Source organism: Gobio gobio (assembly GCF_949357685.1).
Source record: "Gobio gobio genome assembly, chromosome: 8".
NCBI classification, from domain to species: Eukaryota; Metazoa; Chordata; class Actinopteri; order Cypriniformes; family Gobionidae; genus Gobio; species Gobio gobio.
In genome coordinates, this window is record NC_137114.1 from 28,700,535 (window position 1) to 28,714,119 (window position 13,585).

The 13,585-nt window shown below is 40.9% G+C and overlaps 1 protein-coding gene across 2 annotated transcripts in view; it reads right to left on the reverse strand.

Annotated features, from left to right (window-relative positions):
• Window positions 1–171: 171 nt before the first annotated feature.
• LOC307130071 (uncharacterized protein) overlaps window positions 172–13,585 on the reverse strand; it is a 17,187-nt gene continuing 3,773 nt past the window's right edge. The window contains exons 1-3 of one of the 2 annotated variants that reach the window (XM_079822942.1): window positions 5,358–5,595; window positions 1,547–3,576; window positions 172–705 (exon numbers count right to left, since the gene is read on the reverse strand). In XM_079822942.1, the coding sequence (XP_079679068.1) occupies window positions 683–705; window positions 1,547–3,395 (1,872 nt within the window). In that variant the 5' untranslated portion in view covers window positions 3,396–3,576; window positions 5,358–5,595 and the 3' untranslated portion in view covers window positions 172–682. Of the gene's footprint in view, window positions 706–1,546; window positions 3,577–5,357; window positions 5,596–13,585 lie in introns of those variants that run through there. The other variant, XM_079822943.1, reaches the window with a different exon arrangement.

Genomic DNA, 13,585 nt, shown 5'->3' on the forward strand with positions numbered 1-13,585 from the left:
AAGTTACGGACAGCAGCTTTAAGAGACTATTTTCAAAAACATTTTAAAAAAAGAACTTTTGACAGGGGCCGTAAAAAAAATTCTCTGCTGGTTTGCATGCCAATTAATCTGTTATCAGTCAGCATTTCTGTCAATGGCAAAGAATGTCATAACCTGCAAGAAAACCCAGAGAATGATTTAATGTTTAATGGTGGTTTATTCATGTACACAAGATAACAGTCTAAAAACAAAAACACAGAGATTAGAGCACATTCCGTATTGAATTCACAATTCGGGGGGCAGTCTGGCGGGCTGTTATTTTAAATGTGTCTGTATCACATATGTCTAGTCAAAGGAAAACTACAAACAGAATGGCAATTAATATAAAACTAACAGTCTTTATGACCACAGTACTTTGTGATCACTGAGATTAACATTTCAAAGGAATGTCTTTTATGACAATATAAAATCTCACTAGTAGACAGGCAAAACATTTACAATGATGGAATGATAGCAAGAACTGCACTGATTGATGATTCTGAATTATTGCTTTTCAAGATTTTTTTTTAAACTATGTGGATTGCATCTCTCACCATGGTGAATCGTGGCGTAAACATGTGATTACTCCATATTTTGGGGGGGAGGGGGGGCAAAGCTCCTCGCTGAACGAATCCCATGCAGATCTAATCCTCTTTGTGTGGCGTCACACGTTTCCCGCCTTTTTTTCTGGTAAATAATAACAGAAGAGATTTCAGAATATATTACAATATATTTCTACATTTCAAACTTTCAATATAATATGTAATTACTCACACATTTTTGTCACAGAGGAGAGGTAATTTAGGTTCGCCAAAAACACATTTTGTGAGTACAGAACAGCAAACACTAGACAACTGCATGTGAAAATCCTCAACAACACTTAATTATCATTGGGTCCACATTAACATTGAGACGTGCTATAATGTTTCATTTGATAAATTATTATAGGTAGAGAATACTTCCTGAAAATACACAAATTGGTGCTTTGGGTAACTTCACAACAGCTCAGTTAAGGCGCCTGTATCTTCTATTGAATTCACTGACCCTAACATTGACAACTTTTTAAAGGGGTGATGGGATATAACAATAGCTTTTTGACACGTGTCCACAACACCAGGACATTTCCCCACAAACACAGATGCTGAGGATCAATACAGAGATCCCTGATTTAAAGTAACTTCTCTGTGACAGTAGCTGACATCAATATCTGTGTAACTACTATTATTTTCAGACTGGAAACATTTCAAACTACTGTCCGGAGGATCCTTCTCCTTGGCTAACTGTTCAGTGGCTGAGGATACAACTGCACGCACGATGGAAGCTGCAACCTCATAGAACATCCTCTTCAAGGCCTCCTCTTGTTCATCTGTATTGGTCTTCGCTGACCCAGAAAGGGACCCTCCACATTGAGGGGCCCCTTCCCCCCTGGTCTCTACCTCAACACTAGTACCTAGTCCTACTTTAGATTCAGCTTTGTCATTTCCATATTGCGGTAGATCTCTCGAGTCAATTGGGGCTTGACACTCACCGCTTTGGGCAACTGCATTGACCGTATCGCACTTCCCGTCTTGATTGAGAATCTTCCCATCCTTCGGACAAGTTTTGCCACTAGAGTCTATGGTCTCCTGGTTGGTCTCCTCATCCTTCACATCATTCTGGGTTGTTGCTTCATGATTGTGTGCTGCGGTGTCCTCTGATGTAGCATCCGAGCATCCATTCTCCCCATTGGCTTTTGGCTCAAGCTGGCCTCCACCCTCTGGTGCGGGATCCGCTGCGTGAGACTTGTCTGATGGCTGACCAGATGGTGCGCTAGTGTTGGACTTGTCCTCTCCATCAGAACTCTTGTGCTCGCCTGCCACCTGAGCTTCATTATTGCTCTCACTCTGAGCCGCAGTCTGCGGGACATCGGTTGCCCCAGCTGCATCATCAAGGCCATCCATGTCTTTAGTCTCACTCTCACCAGTATCATCGCCATCTTTCTGGGCTGTTGTACCCTCCCCCATGTCCATGCTGGTGCTCTTCCCCTTTCGCAGTATGAAGTTCTTTAGTGACACAGCACGGTTGAAGTGTGTCCTTTTTGCCTTGGCTGTCTTGCCTGAGTCTTTACCCGCCTGTGGTTCATCAGTCTGCTCTTGCTCACCCGCTGCTGCTGCCTCCTCCTCTACTCCACCAGTGTCAGTTGCCTTCTTTGATTTGGGAATAACTCGTTTTTTGAAAGAGGTCCAGATCTCATTTGCATGCTGGTCTACAGATTTTGCATGCTGCGCAGTAGCGGTTGCTCCTTTCTCCTCATCACCGTCAGCATTAGTCTTCTCCTGTGTTTCTACGTCACTGGCTACCTTGACATCTTCCGTGACCTGTTCTGCCTCTGGGGCGTTTTCGTCTTTTACATCTGAAGAGTCTTTGTCCTTTGGTTTGTGGATTCCAACAACCGATGGATCTCTCTTCAGACCCTGGAATGTCCAAGATCTCTTCAGTTTCCACCGTTTCTGCCCAGATTGCTCCGACTTTGTTGTGGAGTCCAATGTCCCAGTGTCTCCTGCTCCGTCTGCACTTGTTCCCTCTGCCCCCTCAGCATCCTTGGACTCATCTGTGCTTTTCTTGTGACTTTTTTGAGCCATAAGTTTCTTAAAAGAGTGCCAGCGTTTCACATTTTTTGTTGTTTGAGGCTTGTCTGGCTCGTCTGTAGTCGGAGGCTCCTCTGTTTGGTCAGCCATAGTTGTGCTGGCGTCAGCATCCTCTAGTCTGTCTAGTGATTTCGAACGAACCATGCCATGTTTTTGGAGAGACCCTGTACCATCCTTTTTGTCGGTGCTTTTGTGTGAGAAAATTTTAGCGACAGGATTGCGGATGAAGTCTCTGACACTGGACTTCTCTCCTTGCTTTGGCTTGGCACCAGATGCCTTTTGCTCTTGGGAAGCCTCCTCGTTTTCTGGTGCTTTTTCAATAGTCTGCCCGTCAGCTGCAGCCTCGTTAGCTTCTGCTGGCTGACTAGATTCCTGGTCCTTAGGGCCTGCAGTGTCTCCTTGATCATTCTGAGCGGAGACCTTATCCTGCTCCTCGCCAGTAGTATCCTCAGCTCCTGTATGCTGCTCCTTCTTCTTCTTCCCTCCCATTACTTTCCCAAGCCCACTTTTATTCAAAAAAGAGTCCCATATTTTTTCAGAGGCTGGTTTGGATTTGCTATCAGCTGGTTGCTCTGTGCTTGGTGGTGCCTCGTTAGCAGGCTGTGTTTCCTCTGTTGAAGCTGGCGCTTCTTCTGTTGAAGCTGGGGCTTCTTCTGTTGAAGGTGGGTCTGGCTTTGTGGTTTCCACCTCAGCTTTGTTCTCGACAATGTCTGCTTGGACAGGCTCTGCAGTAGCCTCAGTAGCCGCCATTTCCGAAAACAAAAACTATCAGGTGTTTCTCGCTGAAAAATATGTATTTCCTTTTGTTCTTTATGGAACTGAGTTCATTGATGATCAGCCAACAGCTCTGAGAGTGTTCCTATCCAGCTTTTTTCCATAAGAATTAGGCAACTCTGCATCGTATTCCGTGTGGAGAAGATGGACCTCAAAGCTAGAAGGAGAAGAGACAACAATCAGTTTTAAATTGGCTGTACTTATCAGCATTTTTTTTTTATGCTAGAACTAGCACTACACTTTATCTAATTGCGTAAATAAGCACATATGTGTATTCAGGCAAGGACATGAAAATGGCAAATGCAAAACCTCTAAACTCTTCACCCTGGGCCAACTCATGTCGCTTAACACTGGGGTTGTTTTTGTTTCTACACAGAGGATTTTTTTGTGATTAAAAATTATCTTATGTCAAGCTTCATTGATGCTTAAAGCAATGTAATGCTTCCTCTGAAATGACCCACTTGTGAATTTCAAATTATATTACGTTGTCTATTTGGTCTAAGATGCTAGAGGTGAAACCACAAGGGATGTAGTTACGTAATTGATTTATTCAAGGAACCTTATGACGGTATGCACAGTAAACTGAGTACAGTAGCATAAAACACAGAAGCAATATTCTTTGCCTTGTGAAAAGCCTAATGGAAAGAACATGGCTTAATTGGATTTTGCCGTGACTGAGTCTGTTTACTGATGGGACACAAGACCCTGCTTGCCCATCCGACTGACACTGGGACAATTGAGGCTTGACGGTTTTGTCCCCTCTTTTCATGGACAAAAACCTTCCCCTTTGTTATGCAAACGCAAGAGAAGAGACTTGGAGAAGCTCCCTTGATAAAGCCCTAAGTGTGGGCTCAAACCTTGCTTTGCAGAAGTAGAACATAATTCTAATGAGAAACGAGGGAAAAGCCAATGCAAATGTTTGAGACAGCAGGTGCCAGTGCTCTTCAAAACCTCATTTGCATTGCTAATGCGTCCCTAACCATCTCCTCCATTTTGTAAAAATGCGTTGATATCAACATCACCCAAGTTATTTTAATTGACTGCGTTGCACGGCTAGTATGTTATTTGCCAAAAAAATGCACCGAAAAGACTCGAGACATCCTACTTCTGTTGTGTCTGGAAAACATGCCTGATCAATACTCATTCATGACACTTCATTCGGTTCACCAATTTATAGGACCTCGCAGTAGTTTGTGAATAATTAAACATATTTATATTCAAGAAGCTTCCAGTAATCAGCAACATGTCTGTCACCGTGTAAATGTGTGATGTGGGAATTGTGAAATCATCATGCAGCGGGAAAACAACAACCCGCGCGCCACACACACACACGCGCGCGCTCGCGCGCATTCCGTGTCTATTGTGGTAAAGCCATGCTTCTTTTATTCTTGAAATCTCGTCGGTATCCAATTCAGCGACTGAAATGTTTTTGTTTTGTAAAAGGGCATTTACTTGATACATTCACCACAGACTGAGAGCAGTTGAGAGCAAATTCACACTTGAGTGCGTCTGATAATAATATGCGAGAGGACAGTCTGGCACGTTTGGCGAAGTTGATCGCCTGAATGAATGAACTCGTAACAGTTGCTTGAGCAAACACGCAGTAGTGAAGCAGATGTCCTTGTTCGTACACGTAAACACAAAGCAAGACAAGCTGGAAACGGATTCGTTGAACCAAATGCTCAATTTCACTACGAATTCAAATCCAGGGCGCAGTCATTGCGCGCCTATTGTCCGTTCCATCTAAATCTCTGCACTTCCTTATAATGCCCGTTGTAAACGCATAGCCCAGGCGAAGCGTTTAAAACAATACGTTTGTATTTTGACACAATAAAGAAAGGTAATCAGATCTAGCATACAAAACGAAGTTGTGCTCAACATAAATACTCAAAACGATGTATGAAATAAATATTATAACTAAGAAAAGAGTCTGCAAACCTTGTTACGCGTGTGTAAATCCGTCCCGTGTGCTGGAGGAAAGGTAATAATCTGCTCCAGACTGGAAAAGACACTGAAACTAAATCCCCGCTCGCATCCTCATGCCTTGACTGAAGAGAGATCAGTGTGCGTGTGAGAGAGTGTGTGTGTGGAGAATTGCGCGCGGGGACGTTGAGGGTCGAGCGCTGGTATTAACAGACGCGCAGCTGCGGCTCCATCTATCTCACCCTGTTGCCCTTAGCAACCAGGGAGACCACCCCCACCCTGCCGCCACCACACACACACACCCGCCCCCAACACTAAGAGGGTTACAGTACGGGGTTGAGATGGTAACTTTAATTTCAGCCACTTCCCCTGATTTGCGTGAAATGTGGTGATGTTGCATCACGAGCCTTCAGATTTGCTGCGGCAGGTCCGCTGATTGTTTCTGTACCCCATGATGCAGGGCAACAGATCGAGCGTTCGGGGAGACTGGGGAGTGTTGGAACATTTAGTTTTAACGTCTGCAACACACTGCTTTTGCTATTTGTCTTACACAATATTTCATATTTGTCTGCTAAATTTAAGTAGTTTAGAAATCTACAACGACATATGTCAAAGGGTGGGATATAAAACCAATTAAAAAATGAAGTGCATAAAGTTACTTCAAACAGAAAGAATATTAAAATGAATAAAAATGGAGACAGCTGTTTCTGCTGTCATCTGATGAGGCTGGTGGAAGATAGTGATGTCACCCATTGCTAATTTCTAATTGGTTAAACTGATGGTGTTACATCTCACCCTGTGTTACACACTCCCCTACAACTCTGTTCAAATGAACAGGCTCCTCAAATAGAAATGTGAACAAACTGACCTCATTATCTGAAGATAATTGTTGGGGAATCAGAACAAAGGCCCGTGTGCACATTGGGTTGATGCAACTGGACAGAAAGAAAGATAAATGCAAGTGTCTGCATCCCAGAGACCATAAAGCACAGAGCTGAGGGATGCAATGGAATATTTAGGACTGTGCCAAGGCCAAAACGGTGTTTTGTTGTGTCCCTGTACAAAATATCGGACGCAATTTGCCCCAAGGCCAGAATAATATGTGCGTTCCACTGGAAATGCTTTGATGAATATTTCATACGATTGAGCATCTGCAAGAGAATTCCGCTCTCCTTCATTGAGCTTTAATTTCCTCATGGAGGATGCCACATCTGTCTGGAGGCATCATCGAGTCAGACATTCAGTCTTGGTCGGGTTCCGACGACTCTGGAGGATTATCATCCTGCCAAAGAATCATAGTAAATACATCCTCATTCAAGCGAAGGGGAGGAGCATAAGGGATTGGTCAGTTTGAAGGAGCGACCTATAAATAGCAGGATAACAGGGGATTATTTTTACAGGACATAAAGTAACTCTGTTATGATTGTGGAGATGTGGAGATGTGTGCGATGCTTAGGTGAAGGGAGGTCTAAAATGTTTAAAAGACCATGTTTGTCTGACCTTCACTGCACTTCAGAGTTGGTAAATCACTTGGCAGTTGTAGGCTAAATGGTCTGGATATGTGTATAAGTATGTGTTTGACTGAGTAGCTTAATGTGTTACACTATTTGCGCTATATTATTTATAATGCTACTTTTTACTTTTATTTATTTTAACCCATTAATTTTTTTTAAAAAAATTTTAAAATAATTTTTAATCGTTTAAAATTGATTAGTGTAACTATTTTTATATTTTTATCATGGCTATGAATTAACACGTGTATGAAATAAATACTTTTAAGGCAAAGTCTTGCCACTGTGTATGAAATGTAATAAATAAATAAATAAAGTTTTTAACACAATGCAAAGTCTTGCCACTGTGTATGAAATGTGACGAATAAATAAATATATAAATAAATAAAGTTTTTAACACAATGTTTTGCCACTGTGTATGAAATGTTTTAAATAATTTGTGATAAAAAAGTGACAGATAAACAAACAAAGAAATAAATAAAGTTTTTTACACAATGCAATGTCTTGCCACTGTGTATGAAATGTTTTAAATAATGTGTGATAAAAAAGTGGCAGATAAACAAACAAACAAACAAATAAATAAATAAATAACGTTTTTTACACAATGCAAAGTCTTTCCACTGTGCATGAAATGTGATAAATAAATAAATAAAGTTTTTAACACAATGCAGTCTTGCCACTGTGCATGAAATGTGACGAATAAATAAATATATAAATAAATAAATAAAGTTTTTAACACAATGCAAAGTCTTGCCACTGTGTATGAAATGTGATAAATAAATAAATAAAGTTTTTAACACAATGCAAAGTCTTGCCACTGTGTATGAAATGTGATAAATAAATATATAAATAAATAAGTTTTTAACACAATGCAGTCTTGCCACTGTGTATTAAATGTGACGAATAAATAAATATATAAATAAATAAATAAAGTTTTTAACACAATGTTTTGCCACTGTGTGAAATGTGACGAACAGGGGCGCCACTAAGGGGGGAAAAGTTAGGACGATTCTAAGGGCCCACACACTTTTGGGGGCCCCAGAGATTGGTTTTATTAGTAGTAATGTATAAATGTAGACCAAAGAGTTGCAAATAAAAAATAAAAAAGAATGGCTTATTTCTGCGTTGAGGGCAAAATCCACTCATGAACTGCTCGGGCTCACCTTTGCTCAAATCCCGATCCGAAATTGCTCTGTACTGTAGGCTACTATACTTGTTGTAGCCATTAAAAAAAAGGTATTTAGTTTCATATTTATGTTTAAATATGATGTTATTTTTTAATTTAATATATGTTGATTATGAAAAGTGAACAGCATGAGTAAGATGGGACACGTCATAAGATGTGCAATGTCGGAAGACCTGGAGTGGGTCAGAAATGGTTTGACCACTTAATTTTCACTTCATCAAGATTTGTTTTGTGGAAAGCCTTTCTTTAAACTGAATTTCGTTTGGTATAAATTGTATCTTAATTTTAATCAATGTTACATCAACCAATTGCCTGGATTTAATAAATAATAAGCAAATATGGCAGACAATATATGGAGGCGCCGGTGCTGCCTGTGAACTGGAGCGCGTCTCATAAATGAACCGAAACTCAGCATAGGCTACTTGCCTCACAGACATGAGAAATATTACTTTTACCAGCGTTTTGTGGCAAGCTTTATGCGTGCGGAATAGGCTCATTTATTACTTAAACGCTCATTAGGCTATGGTTTAGAATTCTCTCCAGTATATATATATATATATATATATATTTATGTAATGAAATTAATTGTAATTAAAGGGTTAGTTCACCCAAAAGTGAAAATTCTGTCATTAATTACTTACCCTCATGTCGTTTGACACCGGTAAGACCTCCGTTCATCTTCGGAACAGAAATGAAGATATTTTAGTTGAAATCTGATGGCTCTAAAGCTTCGAAGCGTTATGAATCAGCGAGCCGATTCATGATTCGGATCGCATGTCAAACCGCCAAACTGCTGAAATTTGGCGATTCAAACCGCTGAATCGACTCGCTGATTCATAACGATTCGAAGCTTCATGATGCCTTGTTTTGAAATCGTCATCACTATGTAAGTCGTTATTTAGGGTTTTTTGCGCACAAAAACTATTATCGCCGATTCATAAAGTTATTTTAGAACCACTGTAGTGAGATGGACTTTGTAACGACGTCTTTAGTACCTTTTAAGGGTCTTGAGAGTGAACCGTGCCATTGTGTCAATGGAGGCCTTTCAGAGCCTTTCAGATTTCAACTAAAATATCTTCATTTCTGTTCCAAAGATGAACGGAGGTCTTACGGGTGTCGAACGACATGAGGGTAAGTAATTAATGACAGAATTTTCATTTTTGGGTGAACTAACCCTTTAAAAAAGTGCTTAGTTGACTAATGGCTTAAATGAACAACTACTAGTCTAGTAGAAAAAAACTTAAGTCGGGGCAGCCTTACTTATTTTGCATAATAGGTCAAGATTATTAAATTGCAGACAGTTGGCAATAGTTTTGGATAGTTGGCTTGTATATTTGTTGCGGAGTGGGTGCGGTAGGGGGTCTAACCTCATATTCTTTCATAGGGCCCAAAATTGCTAGCGGCGCCCCTGGTGACGAAAAAAATAAATAAATAAATAAAGTTTTTAACACAATGCAATGTCTTGCCACTGTGCATTAAATGTGATGAATAAATATATAAATAAATAAATACAGTTTTTAACACAATGCAATGTTTTGCCACAGTGCATTAAATGTGATGAATAAATATATAAATAAATAAAGTTAACACAATGCAATGTCTTGCCACTGTGTATGAAATGTTTTAAGTAGTTTGTGATAAAAAAAGTGGCAGATAAACAAACAAATAAATAAATCAATTGTGATAAATAAACAATGAGTGAATTCATTTGAGAGTTTTTTCCTTTCTTTCTGGCCAGTAGCTTAATGTCGGAAACACAGCAATAAGAGAGACAGATGACAGGAAAAAAAAGGAATTCCGCGAAAAATTCCCACAATTATGGCATGTTTCGGTTGCAGATGTGTCATGCACAAGCTTCTTCTCTCAACAGCCCATAAAAACCTGCCACTAAGCATTTAAATGCACATCTGATGTAACAAGCGTGGGGATGGGAAGATGTTGCACCGCAGTTGTGAAATGCCCAGTCTTCAGGTGGGGTGGAAAGAGCAAGTGTGTGTATTTGCCTTGAGACAGCGTGTGCTTGTGTGTGAGCAGAGGGGTGAAGCTGGGGGTGGGGTGCTTCTGCTCTGACAGATTCAACCTCACGGCTCTGACTGTCAACTCCATTTCCCGCTCTGTCATCTGCCACAACCGAGGTCTTATTTTAAGAAGCTGGTGTCGTGGCGGGATGACCAGCACGTGCTTCCACACGCAGCTGTAAACACCGGGATCAGAAGTGAGCCGATCAATTTCTGTTAGTCCCGCAATGCTGGGTCCCTAATGGTTAACCTGAGAAGTAAAAGCAGTTTAATCAGTCCAGGCTTTGCACACTAAACAGGTGAGATGTGCAGGGGAACGAAATCAGTATTAAGTGATAAGTTTAGCCTTTTGCTCTGCTACTGGCAGCCCTGGTTAAATATTTCACGTCGGAGAAGGCGGGGTGGGGACTTATCCAGGCTTACTGTCATTGTCAAGCGAAGTGCCTGCAGAGGGGGAATTAAAGGCTGCACAAAATCTTACTCCAGCAGCAGACTGGAGAAAGTCAGGACGTACTCGAAATCTAGATTTCAAGGATCCATTAGCATTTAAACCGCATATTTGGGCTGAAGCAAAATCTCCTCCTTTTTTAGGAGGCTATTTAGGTAATGGCACCTTCCATGGGACATTAATCTGTGTAATTAGGTTTCAGCTGCGCCGTGTGAAATAGATTGCTTTGGCATACTTCACTCCCCTGCAACCTGTACCTATAGGAGAACTTTGGAGGAATGGGCATTTTTGGGCTGTCCACCTCCCAATTTATTTCCTCACCAGCCCAAAACATCCATCAGCTCCTGTAAGGGAACAGTACATCAGGCCCGATCAGATCCAAAACAAGACCTGGCCTTGCTGTTCGGGTGATGTTGAAGTAATATCATAGCATGCACTGAAAGGTGCTTCATGAGATGTCTGAAATGAAAACTCACCCATGTCTACATATTAGATCTTATTTTGAGCAATTCGTCCGTGCATATGTTTCATTTCATTCATGTTGTAACCGGATCTTCCTGTGAAACTTCTCTCTGGTGACGAATGCTGGACTTCTTCAATCATGTTAACCTAAACCCGCCCCTGCAATCCTCAGCTATCAGGGAACATTCTGACAAGGTTCTCTTGAAGTCAAGAACAACCTTCCGACAACGTTAATAGAACGTGTGCTCAAAGTTATCTGGTCTTTAATAATGCTCTCAATCTCAAAATGCTAGCACAAAAACATGCATCATTCATTGGAAGTTCATCGCACTTACATTAAAGTAGTAACATTTCCATCATTTTTGCCAAACGATAAAATGGAAAGTTCGATCAACGCTCGCATAACCAAGAAAAACATCCTTAAAACTTTTTTGAATGCTCAGAGAACATTCAGAAATAACGTGTTCATAACTTAATGGGAACATTAGCGAAACGTTCTAAGAACATTTTTGTTAGCTTGTTCTCAACATCCAATTAACAACTGTTGCAGAAAACCCCGGCTGCATCCAAAATCGCAAACTTCCCTACTATATAGTAGGCTAGGTGAAAAACAGTTTGTGACAAAAGAAGTATGTCCGAATTCACAGTACTCATGAAAGAGTAGGCAGAAAGTAGCCCAATGACGTTTACTTCTTCTGGAGAGATTCTGAAGTGTGCATATACGATGGGCACTTTACTATCCCATGAGGCCACGGGAGAGGATTTATGAATGGTGGTGATGTGACTGAAGCTGGTAGGTCACGTGATAAGGGCAACATGGAAAATGTAGATTACATTCATACTATACAGGACATACTTTTTGTTGTGAACAAGCGGCAACCTCCCGCAGTTTCTCCTGAAGCCAATACGGAAGTGACATATACTGCAATTCATCGACTGGCCACTAGGGACAGGCTCCAGAAGGGAGCAGAATCTCATTGAGCCCCATGTTAAAATGCCCAACTTTACAGCAGAATAAAACATGTTTACAGCCTTGGACAAATTGTGGTTTTGGTCTATATGGCTAATTTTGCCCTTCAAGATAACTCTGAGGGGGTGAATTTTTTTATAACTCATTCGTTTACATTATATAAAGCATTAGAGTTCAGCATAATTAAGGGCGTGGCCACTTCGAGTGACAGGTGGATAGCCATTTTTTCTGCTGTCTGTTAGTCATTGCGTCACTTCAGCTCCACCCACATCCCGCCTCTTTGCCCGTTTTCTGTTATCCGGGAGTGACGTGCGATGACGCGCTGCCAAGATGGCAACAGCCAGCTCGACCCTAATTTACGCTTCAAAACCAAGGGGGTAATCCAGCACCCGGAAAGCGTAGGGGCAGCCATTGCTAACCAAGCCATCACCAGCTGTTAGCATCCCATTGACTCCCATTCATTTTGGCGTCACTTGAGGGCAGCGAATAACTTTACATCTGAGGCGTTTAAAGACTCCATTTGTCCATTGTTTATTTCTAAAGAAACACGACAATGTATAAAAGGCTCCATTACCTTGTATCTTACACTATCGCCCGGTAGAAGCCGTTTTTGTAAAAATAGGCTAATGATTGCATCATAACCACGCGACTCTCTGTCGCACAGTAGAGAAATTACCGTATAGACAGGAGGAGAAGATCACAGGCAATATTTTACTGTCTATGAGGCAATCGGGGGGACGTGGAGACATAAAGTCCAATAAAATCAAGGGAGAAGCATGGGGAGAAGCCCATAGAGAGCTGAAAGCAACGGGACAAAATATTTTAACAACGTGATTCAGATTTCACTTTGCACAACTACTAGAAGACTTACAACTGTCAGACAGGTTGCTCACGTCACATCTACGTCGTCAAGCTCAGTCTGAGACTGCGCAGTACGCAGTGCTTCTAACGGACTTCACTTTTCCCCGTCGAAGCCTATGGGGTTGCTCTGTCCGTTTCTTTTACTGTCTATGTTCAAAACTGCTCATCAGAATCCTATGGGTGACGTCACGGACACTACGTCCATATTTTTTTACAGTCGGTTGTGAAGTATTCAAAATAAGTACCTACTCAAGAGGGTATGCTATTTCGGACGTAGTCCCTAAGTCCCTGTCCTACAATTTTTTTATTTTCGATAATCCGTTACGTTCAGATGCATGTCCCAATACAGAAAAAAAGAGCTGATGCTATAATTCCATTTCAATGCAGCTATAAAGGGTAGGGCTGGGTATCGATTCAGATGTTCCGATTCGATTCGATTTCGATTCTCAAGCTCTCAAATCGATTCAATTCTCGATTAAATTTCGATTAAACTCAATGAATATAGATTTAATTCAAATAGCCTACTATATTTATAAAAAAGAACAGTGAACATGAGTTTACAAGTGGGTAATTAAAAAGAAATTAAGAGCCACAAACCTGTATATTAAACTCTTTTTATTTTAGGTACACTTGGGTAGGCCTACATTAAAACAGAACCCATCTCTATATTTCAAATGCATACGATTATGTTAAATACAATACAATTTTGTTTTTATGGATATTTTGATACACTTATTCTAAAACATAAAAAGGATATTGGATGATTTTCAGCAATTTTCAGTAAAGG